Here is a 22,366-nt window from a genome sequence, read left to right as displayed (position 1 = left end):
TTACAGTCATAAATTCACCACAATCCAATGCAGCGGCTCTGATAATGAACCCACCTTCCAGAATAAAGGCTTGGTTTTCCCAACTGGCAGGGTTCATGACTAGCTCAGGAATTTGCTGTGAGCAAGGGGACAAGGGATCTTGAAGAAGGTAATTAGAGACATTATTCTGACCACAAGGTAGTGACAGAAAAGAGAAGAATAGAAGTAACAAGTGTTTCTTCCTTTTGTTGACATGAATAAGTTTAAATCCATATTAAGTATAAGGTTCTCTTTTGTTCACCTGTGTCAGCCCATTGTCATCTATCATTAGATATGTTAACACTAGCTAAGTCTATCTCATATTGAAGTTATGGGATATCAAATAAGCTGGGACAAAAATAAATGAAAATCACTAGTGGAAAAACATATATTTGAATCCTCTTGTGAAGAAAGGGTGAGCATGTTTGTAATTGTTGATTGGATAGTTTCATCATATTAGGTGGAAACATGACTTCCAACATTCTTTATACTTGGAGACTGGTTTGTGTGGATCCGGATGTATGTCATGTGGATGGGGGGTACTATGGTGGTTTATTAAGTGTCAGCATTGACAAACTGAGTTGTATTTCACAAAATTCTTTTCTGTCTGCATTTCTGGGTAGAGTGTGTGTAAAAAGAAATTCTTGGGCACAATTTGGGGGGTAGATGTGAGGCTTAACCCATTGTGTGTCTCACTCCCATGGTTGTGTATCTTCTGGCCAGTTCATTGAATGAGACAACTCTCCCAATGTCCCTCATTCACCATCAGCATGGACGTTTCTCTCCAACTGTCTGTCAGGACCAGGTCCCTAGTGTGCCTACCTCTCTTCTCATTGTAAAAAAATAAATAGCTGTAACAATGCCATCTGTGTTGGGATTGGACATGCCCATTGTGGACTTGTTGGAGAAATCAGAGCTCTGTGTCTAATAGTGTCCCCCAGAGGTCCCTGAGGACCACTTCAGTGACATAAGCCAATCTGCATTGGATTCCAGAAGGCATACTCTGAGGTGGAGAAGTGTATGTGTAGGAAATGTAGGAGCAGGAGGGAAGTCAGACTAGGTGAAGGAATAATTACCCACACAAAGTGAGATATCAATGAGGACTCATTCCTGCATGGAGGCCTTTAACCTTGGACCTTCTAGGATATCTGACTGGGGATAGACCTTGGGACCTTGGATTCGGGCCATCATTCAACACAATCTCTATGAGAAGGGGGAGCAACTTGGGGAGGGTGTTTTCTGATCTAAGAGTACTTCCCAGTGAGGAGCACCTCTGTGAGTTTTCATGGCCTCTGGCCAGAGGTGGGGGCATGTGTGAGCCTAGAAGAGGGGTGATTATGATGGGTAAAGCACTGCTTTGCTCCACTTAGAATCCCCAACCACCACGGTGATAGGGCTACAAGAGCTCAGCTGAGCTGGAAGATTCTGGGCTCTAGTCCCAGGAAGTCGGGTGAAGGAGTGGTCTATGGCCACTATATGGGAATAAGAAAAAGTGACCAGTATATGGATGTTTGGTTCTGTTTGTCCTTGCAACCAGTGCCTCTGTTTCCAAACATACTCAGGTCCAGAAAATCTCAGGAGTCCCAAATCTAACCTGATATACCCTCTGCAGGCACTGCCAGAAGTGTGGGTGTCCAAGGAGGCTGGGGGAGGTTGGATTTGGGGACCTGAGTCAGACCTACTCATTTATTCATGCACAGGCCACTGGGGTTAGATGAGAGTGAGACACAGATGGGGAAGGGGTTTTTGTCTCACTTCCCCATCTGCTTCTGTCACTGTGAGTATTACCACTGCTATCATAGGACTGACAGTAATAGTCAGCCTCGTCCTCGGCCTGGGCCCCACTGATGGTCAGGGTGGCCGTGTTCCCAGAGTTGGTGCCTGAGAATCACTCAGGGATCCCTGAGGGCCTGCTGCTGCTAGAATAGATGATCATCACAGGACTCTGGCCTGACTTCTGCTGGTACCAGTAAACATTTTTATTTCCAATGTTGTTTCCCCCACAGGTGACCTGGGCTGTCTGTCCCAGGGCCACCGACATAGATGGAGGCTGAGTCAGCACATAGGAAGCCAAAGAAGCTGTAAGAGAGAAATGGAGAGTTAGGTTTCCAGCTCTGGGTCTCATCCGAGAACACCATCACCTGTCTGGCCTGAACCCCAGGGATTCTCACTGCCCGGTTGCCACCCTCCCAGCATCTCAGCTCCTGAAGCCCATGGTTCTGACTGGTGAGTGGATTCTTTGCCCAAAGGAGATCATCCTCAGTTTTCTCTGGGCATGTCACAGCCAGTGAGCACACAGGGGAATGACACCCCTTCAGTCTGTCATCCTCAGCAGGGTCACGTTCATCCTCCCCTCGACAAGCAGCTCCCAGTTGAGCTCAGAGTCAGGGCCTAGAATTCTCCAGATCCCTAGGGCTGCAGAGGGTCTGAGCCTGGGTGTAGCACCTGTGAAGTGAGCAAGAAGGCCTAGGAGGAGAGTGGTCCAGGCCATGGTGGAGGTGGCCTGATTCTGCTCCCCAAGTGCTGTGGCTGGAGTGGATTCATTCCAGGCAACTCTTATCTCCCTGCAGAGGGACAGGAAGGTCATGCAAATCAGCTGGGTCTCAGGGCCAGCTGCTGAGGAGCCTTGTGGTTTCAGAGAAGTGCTCAGACCCAAGAGACACAGAGAGGTGTGGTCTGGTCCTGCAGACCCACTGTCAACCAAAGAGATTCTGCTTCACCCCATGGCCCATAGAATGGGGTGCCCAACTCTGTCCCTCTGCATTTATGATCTTACTCCTGGGCTGGTCTGTCCTGGCTGAACACTGAAGTCTACATTTTCTGAGCCCTCAATAACATGTTTCCTCTGCAGGCACTAGTGGGCTTAGGGCAGTGCAGTGCCTAAGCCATATGTCCTTTGGGGAACATCAGAACCCAAAAAAAAGTTCTCCTTTGCAAAACACACATAGTGTTTTAAGGAGACATTGAAGGGCTGTTGTAGGTGTGCATCCTGAGGCCTGGCCATAGATGCTGTGCCTCTGTATCAGGATGCACTGAGTCCTGGGGTTGACCCAGCTTGAGCAGCGCTTGGCAGTGACTGAGTGTAGCAGGAATGTGCTGAGTGGGGAGGCATGAAGAATTTCACCAGTGTTAGAGACAGAGACAAATACACCAAGACACAGTTCTGAAAGCCCCCGAGTCAGAATTTTACATCAGAGTCAAAGCTGATAGTGTAGAAAACCTGTGCCTTTTCTTTTCTTTCTTAGGTCCTGGTGAACAACCCTCCTTGTTAGAACTCCTGATGCCCAGACCCTCCCCATGGGCAGGTGGTTTGGCCATGTAATTTCTGCTGCCCCCCTGGTGGCCGCTCTCTTGGAGGTGCAGGGAAGCCCATTGTCCAGGTGGGGATTCAGAACCCACTGATTCAGAACCCATTGATTGGTGGACTACTGCCTCCAGGGAGGCATACTCTTCTCTTTTGGTCCCTGCCACTCTCAAGGCCAGACTACAGGAGATACGACTAGCCTTGAAAATAGGAAATGGCCCATGTGAAGGAGAGGAGGCAGGACCCTTCTGAGGTATCACTACTGCTAACACTGGGGTGGTGGGTCATCATGGATATGGTTTGGGGCTGGAAAGTGGGGGACACAGGACTCAGGAACTCCTTCTTAGGGACCCTGGTGGCTAGTGCAGGTGTTAGGGGAGCTGATAGAGGTGCAGTAAAAATCTGCATATAACTTTTGACTCCTCCTGAACCATAACTACTAATAGCGTTTATTGATCATAAACCTTACTGACAACATACACAGTGGATTAACACATATTTTATATGTTATATGCATTATATATTGTATTCTCATAGCAAATCCATAAGAAGATGTCGTGAAGAAGAAATTTAGGAAAATTAGGATCACTGGTGCTGATGTGGGGTCCTTGCAGCCCTTGGACGGCCAGCCCCATGTGAGCCTCCAGTGAGGACTGGCATTGTGCTGACCCTGTGCATCATTCCTTAGCCAAGATCATCGATGGGCATACAGTTAATACATAAAGTATCTGTGCATGTTCACCAACCTCCCCTAACAATGTGGCAAACAGACATGAACTGCACTCAGCTCCTCGACCCTCAAGCCCCCTCTGTTGAGTGGGGTTCATGGAGCCTGGCCTTCCCTTGTGACCACTGGAGAGGAAGCAGGTAGCAGGCAGGGATCATGTGCAGATTAATGAGATCACCGCAGGCTCTCAGGTCAAATCCATAAGCACAGCAAGATCTGAGTGAACAGGGAGGACACCCAGCACCTGTGGAAGGGGATAGAAGCCCAGCCCAAGGGGTGGAGCATGCTGGGAAATGCCATCAAATGGACCTTCACCAAGTTCCATATTCACCAGAAGGCTCTGTGGTGACGTGGTATGCCCCACAGAATGGTCTTGGTAATAAAGAAGTATGTTCTCCATTCCCCATAGCTCTGCAGGTATATACCCCTAACCAGAGACCATGTCCCCCTGGAAAGTTCCACAAGGTACACTTACTGTCTCCCTGAAAACTAGACTTCTGCTCTGGGGTAGACCCTGGATCAGGCAGGCATCCTCTATGGGAGGATTGTCCATCTACCTGTCTGGCTGCTCAGCATCCCATTCCTGGCTGTTTCCTGGTAATAAAACATACAGATTTTTGGGAAAAGCATGAAAAAGAGAAAATGCATTTATATTACTATCGTGTAAACCCTTGTGAGTAACTGGCCTCCAGAAAGTCAGCCCGTGTTGTTCAAGGCTCAGCTGTGTGCCTCTCCTGCTGGCTCTGTCTGGAGAACCCTAATGAACACACTTCATTAGACATAACTCTTTGTTATTCAGGTTTTAGTTTATTGTTGCATCGAGGTTTACAGGACCAATCTCCCTTCCCAGTCTACCTTCTTGTGATTTTTATATCACCTCACATAGAACAAGGACTGTTTAATATGTTCTTCTTACCCACCCCTGACTTTGGGCTATGGTGGTCATTAGTTTAATTCTGAGAGTCATCATGATCCAGAGAATATTGTTATGTTTGGCTTCACACAGTGATCATTCAGAGACATTTCTATCTTTGTCCAGGTAGTTCCCAAAGCTGATGTTCTTCGTCCCTTGGTGTGGAGTCACATTGCTATCTGAGAGACTGTTCCTCTGTGCAAGGGGTGTCTTACTTGCTGCTGTAGTGAGTGTCTGTGGGTGATCAATTATGTTGTTGATGTTCAGGCTGAAGATTTATCTTGCTTCATTTTTGAGAGATATTTTGACAGGATAATGAATTTCAGGTGAACAGATTTTTTTTTCTACAGATACATATTTTTATAAAGATTTTATTCATTTGAGAGGGGGAGAGAGAGAGAACACAAGTTGGGGTTTGGGCAGAGGGAGAAGTAGAAACAGACTCCCCACTGAGCAGGCAGAAGGAGAAATGGCTTGATCCTGGGAGTCTAGGATCATGACCTGAGCTAAAGGCAGAAGCTTAACTGATAAAGTCACCCAGGTTCCCCTACAGATATATAGTTTAAATCCTTTGTTTTATTAAAAAAATAATTTCTCCACTGCTATCTTGCTTGTTTTGCTTGTAGTAAGAATCTGCTCTCACCATGTTTATTCCTCTGCAGACCACCTGCACGTTCTCCCTGGCTGCGTCACAGATGATTCTTCCACAATGATGTTCAGCAATGTGGGTGTGATGTGATGACAGTGTCGGTGCCTCATGGTTCCAGTGCTTGAGCTTTGATGAACTTCTTGAATATGTCAGTTATTGTTTTCACCACATTTGTGACATTTCTGTCCAATACCTCTTTAAGCATCTTTTCTCTTTCCTCCTGTATGTCTTTTCTGCTTGGGGGCTCCAGTTACAAGCACAGTGGGCTGCATGAAGTGGTCCCACAGCCAACTGAGGCTCTGTTCATTTCTTACAGTCTTTTGACTTATTCACTTATTTATTTATTTATTTTTTTGCCTTATTTCATTTTGAATGGTTACTACTTTGATGTCATGGAGTTAAGGAATCTCTTATTTTGCAGCTTCTAATCTGTTGTCAGTGTCACCCTGTGCATTTTTCCTCTAAGATGCTGCAGTTTTCATTTTCAGAAATGAGATGTGGCCCTGTTTAAAGGTCGTCCATATCTGCACTGAACATATTCAGTCATGCTCTGCCTCTTTAAACAAATGGAATATCACTCAATGGTAATTTGTGTGTTATTCATCATACATCCTCTGCAGAGTCCACCTGCAGGGCAGAGAAGAGGGAGAAGCCTGTGATTAGACCTCATTTCTGCTCTTAGAGATTCTATATTGTTGCTAATATTTTTCTCAACCCTGTATATTGACTTCATAATTGTAACTCTGAAGTCTATCTCTGATATCTTACTTATATCTATATCCATTAGGTCTGTGGCAGAGGCCACAGTCTCTGATTCTTTTCTTTGTTGGGGGTTCCTCCTCCTAATCATTCAGTTGGGGGAGTGCTTGAGGGAATATACAGTGTCTAAAGTATAAACCATTACCTAAGCAAGATGTACCTGTTATAGAGAGACTCTAGGGTTGTCTTCCTCTTGTTCATCCAGCCTGTCTTCTGGCAGAGGGGCCTGTAATGTTGTTACTCAGGCAACCCTCCTTGGACAGATTTGCCCTGCCCCCTGTGGGGAGGGGTGGGCTCAGTGAAAACCGGTATTGGGGGGCTTTTGTTCTCTGGTGGCTTCCCCTGGTAGCATTCTGTGTCTCTTCCAAAAGTCAGAGCAGAATTGACCACACTGAAACCTCTGTCCCAAAACAGAGAAATCACAGTCTGCTCTTCACTGAACTCTCCAGGACACACAGTCTTTGTTGCTGTCTGCCCTGCTAAAAACCACTGCCTCTCTAGTTGTTCATCCCACAGAAGCTCCCCCAGAGGTTGATTCCAAGATTGGGAATGTCTCTATCCTTGGTGCTTCTAAAACCCTGAGCTGCCTCCAGGTCATGTCCAGGCACCAGCAGCTTGTGGATCCTGCCTTGGTGCTGGACTAAAGTCCTTACCTTGCACTACCAGTCTTTGAATCTGTGCCTGGTCCCGAGCACGGGACCCTTTTGCACTATGGTGTTATATTACCTTCCTCGCACCAGCTTTTGGCGCTCTCTCTCCATCTATTTATCTTCAAGTATCTGCCAACAGAATAATTGCTCTCCCCTTTTCACCTCGAGACCACCAGATATAAATTATTACATCTCATGCTGATTTCATGTTCAGAGTGGTTTGTAGATACCCCAAGAAATTCAGGGGGCCAGTTGAAATAGGGTCCTAGTCCTCTAGCATCTTCTGAGGATCCCCCTGCCTTGCTCACTTTTAAATTGTTGTTTTTGTACTTTTTACTCTGCAGTGCCTGTGCTGTGTCTTTGGATTCCCTCATGTCATTTGTCTTGTTGGGTCTGCTGCTAATCCCAGCCCTTCTACTTGTGATCAGAGACTTTATATGTTTCATTTCTAGCAGCTTGAATTGGATGTTTTAATTTTCTTCTTTCTCTCCTCTTAGCATTTCAGTCCTTCAGCCTAAATATGGATGAAAGTCTGCAACCTCATCCTGACTTCCATGTACAGCCTTCTGTTCTGTCTGGGAGGTTCCAGACCTCTTGCCCCAGGACTGCCTGAGCTGATTGTCAATGTGAGTGTCTCTCTCCCCCTGTTTCTGTCTCTCTGTGCATCACAGACAATACACACATACATGCACATGACATCCATGTCCTATTAGATCTGTACCCTCCAGACAATCCTAAGTCATGCACCTGAGTAGATATAGTTCTTTGTTCTAAAGTGATGTTATTTTCATGGCTTGTGTGCATTTGCAGTCCTCACCTCCTACCTTATCAGAGTTCCTCCCAGGGACACAAATCACTCACATGCAAGATGAGTACATCATAACATAGTCTCATCTCCCTCATAATTTCTGCTCTCATTGTCATATGTTTTACTTGTAACTTCATTATAAATCAAACATATTGCTATTTTTTTCTTCTTTAAGGTGTTGACTGTATTTACAAATATTGACCACTAAAATTTGTTTTATGTTTATTCATGAGGTTATGATTTCTGAAGCTTATTATACTTTTTGTAGACTCACGTTTCCATTCGTCACCCTTTCCTTGTGTCTGAGGGGTATCCTTCACTGTTGCTTGTGCCGAGGGTCTGTGGGTGATCAGTTCTGGGAGGTTTGTAGTTTGAGAAAGGCTTAGTTTGTCTTCAATTTTCAGTGATATTTTTTGTGGATAAAGACCAAGGTTGAGAATGTTTCCTGTTAGTATTCTGAGGACATTTCCCTCTGTTTTTCTGCTTACATAGTTCATGATAAGAAAATGTGCTCCCTAGACATATCACCAAAGGCAAGGGAAACAAAAGCAAAAATGAACTATTGGGACTTCATCAAGACAAAATGCTTCTGCACATCAAAGGAAACAGTCAACAAAACAAAGAGGTAACCCATGGAATAAAAGATGTTTGTAAATGACGTGTCATATAAAGGGCTGGTATCCAAGATCTATAAAGAATTTCTCATAGAGCAGTCTATTCTTTTAATGCCATTCCAATCAAAATTCCACCGGTATTCTTCAAAGAGCTGGAACAAATAATCCAAAAATTTGTATGGAATCAGAAGAGACCCCAAATCGCTAAGGAAATGTTGAAAAACAAAAATAAAGTGGGGGCATCACATTACCTGATTTCAAGCTTTACTACAAAGCTGTGATCACCAAGACAGCATGGTGCTGGCATAAAAACAGACACATAGACCAGTGGAACAGAGTAGAGAGCCCAGGTATGGACCCTCAACTCTATGGTCAATTAATCTTTGACAAAACAGGAAAAAATATACAGTGGAAAAAAGACAGTCTCTTCAATAAATGGTGCCGGGAAAACTGGGCAGCTATATGTAGAAGAATGAAACTCGACCATTCTCTTACACCATACACAAAGATAAACTCAAAATGGATAAAAGACCTCAACATGAGACAGGAGTCCATCAGAATCCTAGAGGAGAACATAGGCAGTAATCTCTTTGATATCAGCCACAGCAACTTCTTTCAAGATATGTCTCCAAAGGCAAAGGAAACAAAAGCGAAAATAAACTTTTGGGACTTCATCAAAATCAAAAGCTTCTGCACAGCAAAGGAAACAGTCAAAAAAACGAAGAGGCAACCCACGGAATGGGAGAAGATATTTGCAAATGACAGTACAGACAAAAGGTTGATATCCAGGATCTATAAAGAACTCTTCAAATGCAACACACAAAAAACAGACAATCATATCAAAAAATGCTCAGAAGATATGAACAGACACTTCTCCAATCAAGACATACAAATGGCTATCGGACACATAAAAAAATGTTCATCACTAGCCCTCAGGGAGATTCAAATTAAAACCACATTGAGATATCACCTTATACCAGTCAGAATGGCCAAAATTAGCAAGACAGGAAACAACATGTGTTGGAGAGGATGTGGATAAAGGGGAACCCTTTCTCTGTGTAATGCAAGTTGGTGCAGCCACTTTGGAGAACAGTGTGGAGATTCCGCAAGAAATTAAAAATAGAGCTTCCCTATGACCCTGCAATACTACTGGGTATTTACCCCAAAGATACAGAGGTAGTAAAAAGAAGGGTCATCTGTACCCCAATGTTTATAGCAGCAATGGCCACAGTTGACAAACTGTGGAAAGAACCAAAATGCCCTTCAATGGACGAATGGGTAAGGAAGATGTGGTCCATATACACTATGGAGTATTATACCTCCATCAGAAAGGACGAATACCCAACTTTTGTAGCAACATGGACAGGACTGGAAGAGATTATGCTGAGTGAAATAAGTCAAGTAGAGAGAGTCAATTATCATATGGTTTCACTTATTTGTGGAGCATAACAAATAGCATGGAAGACAAGGGGTATTAGAGAGGAGAAGGGAGTTGGGGTAAATTGGAAGGGGAGGTGAATCATGAGAGACTATGGAGTCTGAAAAACAATCTGAGGCTCTTGAAGTGGCAAGGGGGTGGGGGGTTGGGGTACCAGGTGGTGGATATTATGGAGGGCACAGATTGCATGGAGCACTGGATGTGGTGCAAAAATAATGAACACTGTTATGCTGAAAATAAATAAAAAAATAAATTAAAAAAAAAGAATTTCTCAAACTCAACACCCAAAAACCAAATAACCGAATCAAGAAATGGGCAGAAGACATGGAGAGACATATCTCCAATGACAAGAAAATGGCTAATAGACACATGGCAAAATGTTCAACATCACTAGCCATTAGGGAAATACAAACCAAAACATACATATGTTATGATGTACAATGGGATACCACCTTACACCAGTTAGAATGGTGAAAATTAACAAGTCAGGAAGTGACAAATGTTGGTGAGGATGGGGGGAAAAGGGAGCCCCTACACTATTGGTCGGAAAGCAAGCTGGTGCAGCCACTCTGAAAAACAGTGTGGAGGTTCCTCAAGATGTTAAAAATAGAACTAGCAATTTCACTACTGTGTATTTACATCAAAGATACAAATAGTGGAAAGAAGAGGCACCTGCGCCCCAATGTTCATAGCAGCAGTGTCCATAATAGCCAAACTGTGGAAGGAGCTGAGATGACCTTCAACACATGAATGGGTAAATATGTGGTTCACATATGCAAAGGAATATTCCTCAGCCATCCGGAAGGATGAAAACCTACAGTTTGTATTGATATGGATGGAGCTGGAAGGGATTATGCTGAATGAAATAAGTCAGGGGAGAAGGACATTACCATGTATTTTCAGTCATATGTGGAATGTAAGGAATAGTGTAGAGGACCATAGAGGAAGGGAGGGAAAACGGGATGGGAAGAAATTAGAGAAGGGACAAACCTTGAGAGACTCTGGATTCTGGGAACCAAACTGAGGGTTATAGAGGGGAGGGGGATGGGGTAACAGGGTGATGGGTATTAAGGAGGGTACATGTCGTGATGAGCAGTGGGTGTTACACACAACTAATGAATCATTGAACACTACATCAAAAACTAATGTACTGTATGATGCCTAAGTGAACATAGTAAAATTAATTATTAATGAACAAAAAAAGAAAATGTGTCCTAGCACAATGCTGGTTTCTTTGTTTAGAACAGGACTCTTTGGGCGCCTGGGTGGCTCAGTGGGTTAAGCCGCTGCCTTCAGCTCAGGTCATGATCTCAGGGTCCTGGGATAGAGTCCCGCATCGGGCTCTCTGCTCGGCAGGGAGCCTGCTTCCCTCTCTCTCTCTCTCTCTCTGCCTGCCTCTCCATCTACTTGTGATTTCTCTCTGTCAAATAAATAAATAAAATCTTAAAAAAAAAAAAGAACAGGACTCTTCTCTCTGGTTGTGAGAGTGTCTGCATCACTGGTTTGTAATAATTTCATAATGATGTGTGCTGTGTTGGCTCTCATGTTCCCTGTATCTGAGCTTCATTGAGCTTCCTGGTTATTATATTGGTTCTTGGGTTTCTCCAAACTTGAAGTTTTTTGTAGATATTTCTTTACAGATTTTTTGATTTGCCCTCAGGTCTTTACCATCCTTCCTGCAGTTCCTACACTCACACACTGTCTGGGTGGCATGAAGGTGTCCTCCAGGAACTAAGCCTTCATTAGTTTCTATCAGGTATTTCATTTTGTGTTTCATTTTGGATACTTTCCATCATTATAACATCAAGTTCCCTAATATCTTCTTTTGCAGCATCATATCTGCTGTCAGTCTATCCTACGTATTTTAAAATTTCAGACCATGTAATTTGGGAATTCTTAAAAGAGGTGTTCTTTAAAAAACCTTCCATTTCTGCTTCTCACATGTACAGTCCTTCTTCCACCCACAGTCCTAGGCTAATAGAGTTCTAATGACTGATTACAAATCCCCTGGGGATCCGCCCTGTGCAGCCTGCCTGGAGGACTGGGAGGAAGGGGACAGACTGGGGACCTCAAACCTGGGGACGTGGGCCAGACCTGCTTCCTGCTCTGTGCACAGGCCTCCTGGGGCTGAAGGAGAGTGTGACACAGATGGGGAAAGGGTTTGTGTCTCACTTCCCTATCAGCCTGTGCCACTGTGAGCATCAGCATTGCTGTCATAGGACTGACAGTAATAGTCAGCCTCATCCTCAGCCTGGACCCCACTGATGGTCAGGGTGGCTGTGTTCCCCGATCTGGAGCCAGAGAATCGCTCTGGGATCCCTGAGGGCCTCTCGCTCTCATCATAAATGATTGTCAAAGGGGCTTGGCCTGGCTTCTTCTGGTACCACTGCACAGTATAGTCCAGTTCCTCTCCAGTGCAGGTGATTGTAGCCGTCTGACCCAGGGCCACTGACACTGAGGGCAGCTGTGTCAGCTCACTGGAGACCATGGAGCCTGAAAAGACAAAAGAGGAGAGGTTGCAATGAGGTCCAGGGACTCATCCCAGGATCCCAATACTGAGGCTGTTCTGGGGCTGGGCTCAGGGTTTGGGGCAGGCTAAGCTCAGGTGTCCCGTGAGGCTGAGAGTATGGGTAGGACCAGGGACAGCACCTGTGCAGAAAGTGAGGAAGAGGAGTGAGAGAGGGTTCCAGGCCATGGTGCATGTACCCAGCACTCTGTCTTCTGATAACCACAGCTAGACAACCCTACCCCATCTCCTCTTATTTCTTTCCAGACCCCTGGGTCTGGGACTGTTAGTATTTATGCAAATATCCTCCTCTGTGGCACTCCAAATGCCTTCAAACCACTTGTGAGCTCAGACCAGGTGACTACGAGGGAGATGGGGGCCCCCGCTTCCTCCAAGCAGCTCTCAGGTCAGAAAATGAGCTTTGGTCTCCAAATTTGGTATCACACTCATATTCTTGGGGTTTGAACACAACCACTGTTCTAACCTGAGCAGTGTTTGGGGCTGGCCCAGGGTTTCCAGAATCCTGGCCATGGGCCTGGCCTGGTCTCTCTGAGAGATGCAGACAACACTTGATTCGAGGTGAGGTGGTCCTGTGACCTCACTACCCTCCTCCCCCTGCTCCAGATCTCCTCTGTATCCCTCAAAGACACTGTGGTCCCAACCTTGGCATGTCAACAGAATAGAAAACTCTCTCGTTCTGAGGTTCACTCATCTCTTACAAAAGTGGGTACTTACTTGTTAAACAACCACCTGCTGCTGGAGATTCATCAGTATTTCTGGTCTATTTACACATACTGCTGTTGTCTGACAGCCCCCATCCCAAAGCAGATCAGCAATTGACATTGTCAACCACTTGATTCCTTTTAATTTTTTCATTAATGTTTCATGGGAACATGTGAAAAAAGCCTGAATCAATGAGAAACAACTTCAAGGTTTGTGGTCTTGTGAGGATCCACATGATCACATGTTCCTGTATATTGTGAGCTCGAGGCCCTGAACCATGTCCCTGCAGCCATGAGAATCATGTCACTCTGGAGACAGTCTCACAATGAGGCTGTGATGCTCCTACCAGGACCCAGGGTCCCTGAGTGCTCTGCCTCCTGTCCTCTGAGATGCTCTAGAACAAAGGAGCTATAGCCACAGGTCTGAGTTGGGGTAGAGGTGGGGAAGGAGAGGCAGAGGGAGTCATCAGACTGTCTCTGGATGTGCCAGTGCAGAGGAGTCAGTCCCTGGGGACACTCATGGATAGAGAGGGGACCTGAATATCCTAGGTGTGTGCTCACTGTATCAGGACAGCCATCAGTATTCTGGGTGACACTGTGTCTTATTCTCAGAACATGGTCCTTGCAGCCTGAAGAGATAGGATGGATCATCACATCTTCTTTCTGAGGGCTGTGGACACCTGCTGATTCCAGGCCTGGTGTCCCCATGAGGCTCCCCCTGGGCAGCCCCAGCCTCTGTCCTGCTGCTCCTGATGCAGCTCTGCTGCCCCCTGCTGCTGGAGGAAGACTCGGACCGGGAGCTTCCCTCCTGCAGGTCACCCCAGAGCACCTGTCATCCAAGAAAGGATGTGGACTAGGATTTCCAGGCTCCCACAGGCAGCTGCTCCCCCTTGCTCTGCCTATACCAGTACAGAAGGTCACATACATCACTCAGGGGGCAATATTTGTTCAATTTCTATGCTTGTCTAGGGTAAAGACTTTGGCCTAGCCCACTATCTTGTTATAAAAAGGAGAATTCAGTCTCCAGTGTAGTACATTTGAAGAGGGTCAGTGTCCAGACAAACCTGTGTGATGTCCCACAGCCACCAGGTTCCTGTGTATTTAGGAATCAGAATCGATGCTTTCTGCATCCCTATGTGTGTAATTGGGTCATGGGAGTGACAGATGATGCTTCTGGTGCTAAGTTCAGTTGAGCAGGGGTATCTTTAATTTTATTATTATTAGTGTTATTTTTACAGCATTTTAAAATTATTCCAGCCCTCTTCTCCTGGATTTTGTGTGGGAAGATTTGTAGTCTAGGCTGTGGTTTTGTGGAACTGGGAATCTGCTTATTAGACTTGGATTCAGCTGCATATGATGCAGGTCACAGGGAAGCTGAAATCTTTTCCTTGGATTCCCACAGGAAGACCAGAGACTCCAACTCTAAGGTCAACTCACTGAGATCACATGGTGTCTCTCTAATTAGTAAAACCCTTACAATATTGTGTACCATTTAATGTGAAAAAAGCATGTCTTCTATGAATAGATGCTTCCCCATTTCACAGCAGGTAAAGCTGAGGCCCAGAGAGGCGAGCTTCCCAGGGAAACAGAGGGCAGTGGGGTAAGTCCAGGAGGGGAGAGCATGTGCTGGATTCAGACTCTGGGCTCATCGGGGTAGAGCTTGACCAGGGCAGGTGGAAGGAAGGTGAGGCCAAGCTGGGCATCAGGGCTTCTGTCCCTCAGCTCACTGACTTGCTCATTATGGCCTGGCCCATAAGATACTGGGTAGGCAGCCTGTGTGGAGGGTTAGAGATATCATGCCCTGGGTTTGAGCTGGAGAATCTGTGGGGACAGTAGAGGCTGTTTGGTGGTACAGGGGTCTGACCTGGGTCTTGATGGCTCTGCTCTGTGTTCCTGCTTGGTCCTTTCTGTGCTCCATGATTGAGGGAGTGACAGGGGTCTTGAGGGCACAGTAATGGGGTCAGATGAGTCTTGCAGTGGACACAAGTCCTGTAGGTTTAGGACACTGTGGGGCTCATTCTTCTGGTCCCACCCCTTCCAGCACCCTTCAGGCTGAGCTCAGGCTCAGGCTCATGCTCAGGGTCCTTTGGGTGCTGAGCCTGTGAACAGAGCCTGGGCAGAACCTGGGCAGCAAGTGAGGAGGAGGAGCAGAGGAGGGTCCCAGCAATGGTGGGCAGCCCAGACTCTTTCTCTTGAGTATGATACTAAGCCTGGCCTCCCAAAGCCTCCCTCATGCCCTTTCACTGGTTCCCTCATGCTGGTGGAGAGAATCTCTTTGCTTCTGTGTGAGCTGCACAGATCTGGCTTACGTGGAGCTGGCTCACCCCTCAGCTCCATTGGGGAGCTCTGGTCACTCCGTGTTTGAGCTGCGTCACAACTGGGGAGAGGGAGAGTGGAGGATCATTTCTGTTGATGTTCTCATGAAATGTGTCCCGTGATCATTTGCTTCTATTTCTCTGAGTGTTTCAGATACACAAGGCATGAAATACTCCATCCCAATTTTGTGTAAGAGTTCAGGTCATCTTCCCAGATTCTCTGTTCTGTGTTCTTTTTAGATCCTGAATTATGGAACAGAATCAAGTGGGAATATTGTCTTGATCTTGCACTTAGTATAAGATTATTTATGTAGGTTTCTCAATCTTGGATGTTACTGTTAAACTCATTTTGACATTGTCTGTCTTTTAATTGTGGGGCTTAGACCCTTTCCTGACTGTGAGTGGTAACATAGTTTATTAGATCATATCTTGCTTTATATTTTTTGTATGTTCCTTGTGTTCTCTGTTCTCCTTTCCATTTATCTCTTCTTTTTGAGTAACAGAATATTTTTTAAGTCTTTTTGTTTATTTTTGAGAGAGAGAGAATAAGCAAGGAGGGGGGAGAGGCAGAGAGAGAAGCAGGCACCCCAGAGAGAAAGGACCCCGATGTGGGGCTCAATCCCAGGACCCTGAGATCATGACCTGAGCCGAAGGCACTAACTGAGCCACCCAGGTGCCCAAGTAACAGAATATTTTTTTAAATATTTTATTTATTTATTTGACATACAGAGATCACAAGTAGGCAGAGAGGCAGGCAGAGAGAGGAAGGGAAGCAGGCTACCCGCTGAGCAGAGAGCCCAACGTGGGGTTCGATCCCAGGATCCTGGGATCATGACCTGAGCTGAAGGCAGAGGCTTTAACCCACTGAGCCACCCAGGTGCCCCAACAGAATATTTTTTATGATCTATTTTATTTCTCTGTTTTGGCTCATTAGCTGTCCTCTCATCTGTGACTCATCACAGGCTACATTCAGGTGACATCACACCACGTGACAGAGAACATCAGACATTAGAGCCCAATCTCCACTATCCCTCCTCTGCACTGTGGTAGTGTTACAGGATTGCAGGTTCTTGTCTTAGGGAGTCAAGGAATGAATATTGTGTGTACAAAATGGTGAAGTAAAGTGACAGTTTATTAAATGAACGTGAGAGCAGAAAGCAAAGAAACTCTCTAGAGTGAGAGAGTCCTGAATGGGTTATCACTGAGGGCTTTTATTTTTTTTTATTTTAAAAAAATTTTTTAAAGATTTTACTTACTTACTAGAGAGAGAGAGAGGGAGAGAGAGCGAGCACAGGCAGACAGAATGGCAGGCAGAGGCAGAGGGAGAAGCAGGCTCCCTGCCGAGCAAGGATCCCAATATGGGACTCGATTCTAAGATGCTGGGATCATGACCTGAGCTGAAGGCAGCTGCTTAACCAACTGAGCCACCCAGGTGTCCCTCACTGAGGGCTTTTAGTGGCTATCTTTTATTGAGAACTGCCTGGGAACCTGGTGGCCTTCAGATTCTCGTGCCATTTTGGTTTGAGCACAAACTATCGATAACACCCTTAATGACTTAGTTCTCTGGGTTCTGGACATTTTCTGTGATATTATGCAGCCACCAAAGAAAATGCTCTAACCATCCAAAGCCAGGTAGTCTGTTTCCTTTTCTCTGTTCAGTCTGTCTTAGCACTTCTGCCTGACAGGGCAGCCCAGCCAGGGGCCTCCGATCTCTCCCTATATACACCATAAACATTTCCTTACTCAGTAGGAATGTCATATCCACCACTGTTAGCTACATGATAAATTTCAACATATGCAGTGATTAGATTTGCTGTAGGCTGTGATTTATTTTTCAAAAAGAGTTCAATTACCAAAAGAATTCTTCGTATCTATCCCTGTAGTTTCCATTACTGAGTCTCGCAATCATTCTGTAGATTCGGATTCTTTCTGGAATCCCTTCCTCTTGCCTGAGGGAAGTCCAGTATTTCCTGTGCTATGGGTCTGCTGAAGATTGTTTCTGTCAGTTTGGTAGAGCGGACACATTGTTTTTCTTAGTCTTTATTATAGAAGGGTATTTTCCCCTGGATAAAGAATTAAGTGGTTCTTTTTTGTTTTTCTCAGTACCTTGAAAATGTTAATCCACTGCCCTCTGTGTGCATTTCTGCTCATGAGAGATCAATCTGAATCCTTATCACTATTCCCCTGAATCTAGTCTCTTTCCTCTCTGGTTCCTTTTCACACACTCTCTCTCTTTTACTTTGCCTTAAACAATGTGATATTGATGGGGTTGGGCTGTTGTTTTTTCCTCCCATATTTCTTTACTTGGGGTTTCTCATGAATGTAAACTATAGGTACTAAATTTTCATGAAATTTAGGACATTTGTGGCCAGTGATTCATAAAACAATCGTTTCCACCTCCCCACCCTCACTCCCTGGGTTCACAATCACATGAGCACGACATTGTTCATGTTTTCCTACACTGAATGCTGCTTTGCTCATCTATAAAGTTTTTCTGTGCCTCTCACTTTGCTGTATCTGTGCTGTGTCTTCAGATTCCCTCACAATATTCATCTTGTTGTGTCTGCTGGTGATCTCAACTGTTGTATTTGTGATCTGATACACTGTTGTTTTCATCTCTAGTGGTTTGATTGGGATGCCTTAATTTTCTTCTCTGTCTCCTTTTAGCATTTTAATCCTTCAGATGCAATTTGGATAAAAGTCTGCAACCCTGTCCTGACTTCCACACATAGCCCTCTGTCCTGTCCTGCCCCTTCCAGTCCTGCCACCCCAGGACCACCTGAGCTGATTATCAAGGTGAGTGTCTCCTTCCCATTGTCTCTGTTTCTCTGTGCCTCACAGACAAATACACACATACACAGACATGACATGCATGTCCTACTGGATCTGTGTTCTCCAGACCGTCCCAAGTCATGCACCTTATTAGCTATAGTTCTTAATTGTTAAACTGGTTTTATTTTATTGATTTCCTTAGAGTTTACAGTTCTCACCTCCTACCTTAAGAAAGTTCCTTCCAGTAATATGACATCATTCACATGCAGGATGAGGACATCATAACATGGTCTTATCTAGATCATCATTTCTGCCTTCATCTCCTTGCCATGTGTAGTATTTGTACATCTATTATGAATCAAACACATTGATACATCTCTTGCTTTAAGTAGTTGACTTTTATAGACATTAACCATTAACATTGATTTTACATTTATCCTTGTAGTTATGACATATGATGCTTTTTATTTCTTTGTGTAGGCTCACATTTCCATCTGTCACCCTTTCCTTCTGTCTGAGGGGTGTCCTTCACTTGGTGCTTGTGCTTAGGGTCTGTGGGTGGTCAGCCCTGAGAGGTTTGCTGTGTGAGAAAGGTTTACTTTCTCTCCACCTTTTAATGACGTTCACCCTGTTTAAAGACGAAAGTTGATAAACATTTTCTACTAGGATTTTGAAGACATTGCTCCCTCGTCTTCACGCTTTTATGGTTTAAGGTTAGAAATGTGCTTCTAGCCCAATGCTGGTTCTCTGTAAGGTACATGAGCCTCTTCTCTGGCTCTGAGAGTGTCTGCAGTGCTGGTTTGTAACAACTTCATTGTAATGTTTGCTGTGCTGTCTCTCATGTTTCCTGTGCCTGGGCTTCACTGAGCTTCTTGGATATAATGGTTCCCGGGTTTCTCCAAATTTGAAGTCTTTTTGTAGGTTGTTTCTTCCCCGGTTTTTTGGATTCACCTTCAGTTCCTTAACTTCCCTCCTACCATCTCTACACTCATGCAGTGTCTGGCTGGTGTGAAGGTGTCCTATAGGTATTGAAATTTTATAATTTCTTTAGGATTTTTGCTCTGCATATTATTTTGAATGGTTTCCATCATGATGACATCAAATTCTTTTTTTAAAAAAGATTTTATTTATTTAGTTGAGAGAGAGAGACAGTGAGAGAGAGCATGAGCGAGGAGAAGGTCAGAGGGAGAAGCAGACTCCCCATGCAGCTGGGAGCCCGATGTGGGACTCGATCCCGGGACTCCTGGACCATGACCTGAGCTGAAGGCAGTCGTCCAACCAACTGAGCCACCCAGGCGTCCCGACATCAAATTCTATTATTTCTTCTTTGGCAGCCTCATATCTGTTGTCAGTCTATCCTGTGTATTTTTAAAATTTAGGACCACTTCATTTAGCAAAGATTTAAAAGATTCGGTCTTTGAAAAATACCTTCCATATCTGCTCCTAAACATTTACAGGAGATGGACTTCTAATAACTGTTTATAAACCCCCTGATGATCAACTCTATTGTAGCCTGATTGGAGGACTGGGAGGAAGGGGATGTCCAGACTGGGGACCTGGGTCACACCTACTCACTGCTCTGTGTACAGACCTCCGGGGGAAGGGTTTCACTCCTTGGCTGGCCTGGGCACTGAGACTTGAGAGGTACAGTAGTCTTTATTTTCTGATGCCACTCTCTAAGTGTCACTCTGAGGCTTACACTGGTTCAGGGTCCAAACTAGATCATAGCTCATGAGCTACAGAGACCAGATAAAATTCATCTTCAAGAGCACATGGCATTTTCAAAGCTATCACTATGGTGTAAATGTCTGCTCTCAACTGCGATCTGCAGCAGGTCATAGGGCCTGTGCCTCAGTGTCCCTATTTTACAGCCAGGATCAGGAACAGATCAAGTTCAAAAAGAAATATTGTCATATAAGAGAATGAGAGTGGAACTCAGTGTTTTGTAACTCTTCAAGGGAAATGTTGTCATAAGTCACTTTTCTTCAGTTTTTGGGAAAAATATATAATAAACATCTTCTCTTATAAGTTAAGTAAAAAAACAAAACAAAACAAAACAAAAAACAGTGTTGCAGAAACCAGGAAAGGGAACAGAATTTTCCAGTCCCTTGTAGGAGGACCTTCAAGAAGGCAAACAGCTGTGTCTGTCAGGACAGCAGACTGTCAGCACATGAAAAGGAGGGGGAGAACCTGTGATTACAGGAAGGATGAGTGTTTGTGGACAGTGACAGCATTTTGTTTCATTAGGGTGGGTTAAGGCTTGAGTTGATGGGGGACTTTGGTTGGACCTGTATTGGAGAAATAGACAGTGTCTCCATGGGCAGGACCATACACATACATACCCTGAAGAATTTGTACTTGAGCGTGAGGTATGCACTGTAGATAAATGGCCATTGCCAAAGGATCTGAAGGTCTCAGGTACTGGTTACTAACCCGGACTACATGGTAGAACTCTTGTTGTCCAAACCCTCTGCATCTTCAGGTCGCCTTGTCATAGGATCTCTGCTGCTCTCTGGTAGCCAGGAGTAAAGGTATAGATTGATGAACCACAGCCCAGTTTCTGAATCCTGAACCAGTGTGGAATGACTTTTCTTTATATGACTTCTGCCTGCCTCATATTCTGACATGAGAAGCCCAGATTACTCAGAAAGACATGAACAGGCTCATTTGGAGCAAAGAGCACCAGTTTCACTGAGGTATTCCTGATCATGTGTTAGCACTGGGGAATATGATACTTAGGGGATGGCTCTTTCTGGTGCCATCTGTGGATGCAGGGTTGGGGTGTGTGTTTGTGTGTGTGTGTGTGTGTGTGTGTATGTTTATGACCAGGAACTAATGCCTCAAAGACCAAAATAGGAGAGCATCCACCCAGCAGACATTTTTTTCTGACCTACATTCCATCCTGGGCATTCTGCATGAATAAGACACAGCCCTTATTGAAGAAGGAACTCTGGTGCTGCTTAGGTTAGGAAGAGAAACAAGCAGTGAGATGTGTGTGGGAAGAGTTCAGTCCTGACTTTGGGTAGGGGTTAACGTTGGGAGGGATGACATGTAGAAGAACTGGACAAATCTGAGCGACCTAAGATTCAAACCCAGTTCCATGCCTATGTGGTGATTTCCATTAAGTTAGTGCTCTGGGTGCAGAGGGAAGTGTCAGGTGTGGTAAGAGGTAATTTCCAGGTAATAAGTCAGGTTCTCTGGGCAGCTTCTGGCACATTGAGTGGCCTACAGGAGGAAGCTGCTGAGAGGTGGGGGGACAGACAAGATTCATGAAGGTGTGCTCGTTCCCTGGGATCTCCTTAGGTCTCCTCGGGGCTGAGGCACTCAGGGAAGTGTTTATCATCCCTCAGATCCACCCTTACACACTTAATCCACAGGAAGACTAAGCTGCTCCATGTGCTCTGATATTGTTCCCCTGTCTTCTACCCCATCAATGACCTGTCACTGCTCTCCCCAGTGCCCACAGACTGGCTTAGCTGAGCAGAAGCATGTGAGAGGGGCACACCTGACAGGGAAGGCAGGATGGAAGGGAAGTGCAGATCCCTGGTCCTTGGAGAGGGATATGGAGAACAGAAGCCAGCAGGTGCAAGGTAGCAGTCATCCCCTGCACCTGTTGAGGAAGGCTGCCCAGGCTGAGAGGGGATGTGGGACAAACTCAGCCAGAATCCTCTCAATTCTGCCAGTTGCCTGTGGGGGGCGCTGCTGCAGTGGGCCAAATGATGCCTGCTGACCAAGGAGGTGACAGCCCTTCCATTGCCATGTTGTTGAGAAATTCTGTTGTGAGAATCCCCAGATTATAATTCCCTAGAGGGACTTTTCCTCAAAATCCCCTGAAATCTTATTTTGGTCATTGGGATTCCCACCAAAAATCACCTTTCTTGTTCATTAGGTCAATGAGTAAATTGCGGATGGAAGAGTCCAATGGCATGTGCCATGCTTTTGTGAGGAGAAAATGGTTTTCTCCTCACAACCCCTTTGAAGATATCTCTCTGACACAAGTCAGGGTGGAAATAGGGGAAGCTTATACTTTTCCTTCTTAATAATTCCTCCTCTGTCATTTGGACCTCATGCAGTTGCTCTACAAATCAATTTTAAAACTGTTAAGTGAAAGATTCATGGAGAGAAATTCAACTTATGATACAATTTTATTCACATCTTGGAAAAGGTCTCT

General features: G+C 45.1%; 3 protein-coding genes across 22 annotated transcripts in view; all 3 read right to left on the bottom strand.

Annotated features, from left to right (window-relative positions):
* The window catches only part of LOC101682709 (immunoglobulin lambda-1 light chain-like), a 1,123,284-nt gene that overhangs the window by 449,057 nt on the left and 651,861 nt on the right, over positions 1-22,366 (bottom strand). The window lies entirely within an intron of this gene.
* The window catches only part of LOC101676037 (immunoglobulin lambda variable 4-3), a 780,698-nt gene that overhangs the window by 430,607 nt on the left and 327,725 nt on the right, over positions 1-22,366 (bottom strand). Inside the window, exons 1-2 of one of the 2 annotated variants that reach the window (XM_045065719.1) lie at positions 12,530-12,628; positions 12,079-12,373 (exon numbers count right to left, since the gene is read on the bottom strand). The exons of the other annotated variant lie outside the window; for it this stretch is intronic. Coding sequence (XP_044921654.1) covers positions 12,079-12,373; positions 12,530-12,575 — 341 coding nt within the window. The 5' untranslated portion in view covers positions 12,576-12,628. Of the gene's footprint in view, positions 1-12,078; positions 12,374-12,529; positions 12,629-22,366 lie in introns of those variants that run through there. 2 annotated transcript variants of the gene reach the window in all.
* The window catches only part of LOC101680986 (immunoglobulin lambda-1 light chain-like), a 586,873-nt gene that overhangs the window by 425,271 nt on the left and 139,236 nt on the right, over positions 1-22,366 (bottom strand). The gene's annotated exons all lie outside the window — the stretch shown is intronic.

The sequence above is a fragment of the Mustela putorius genome, unplaced genomic scaffold (assembly GCF_011764305.1).
Source record: "Mustela putorius furo isolate JIRA1106 unplaced genomic scaffold, ASM1176430v1.1 tig00003858_pilon_pilon_pilon, whole genome shotgun sequence".
Classification (NCBI taxonomy): Eukaryota; Metazoa; Chordata; class Mammalia; order Carnivora; family Mustelidae; genus Mustela; species Mustela putorius.
Note: the sequence above shows the minus strand (reverse complement) of the source record. Positions and strands in the feature narration are given on the sequence as shown.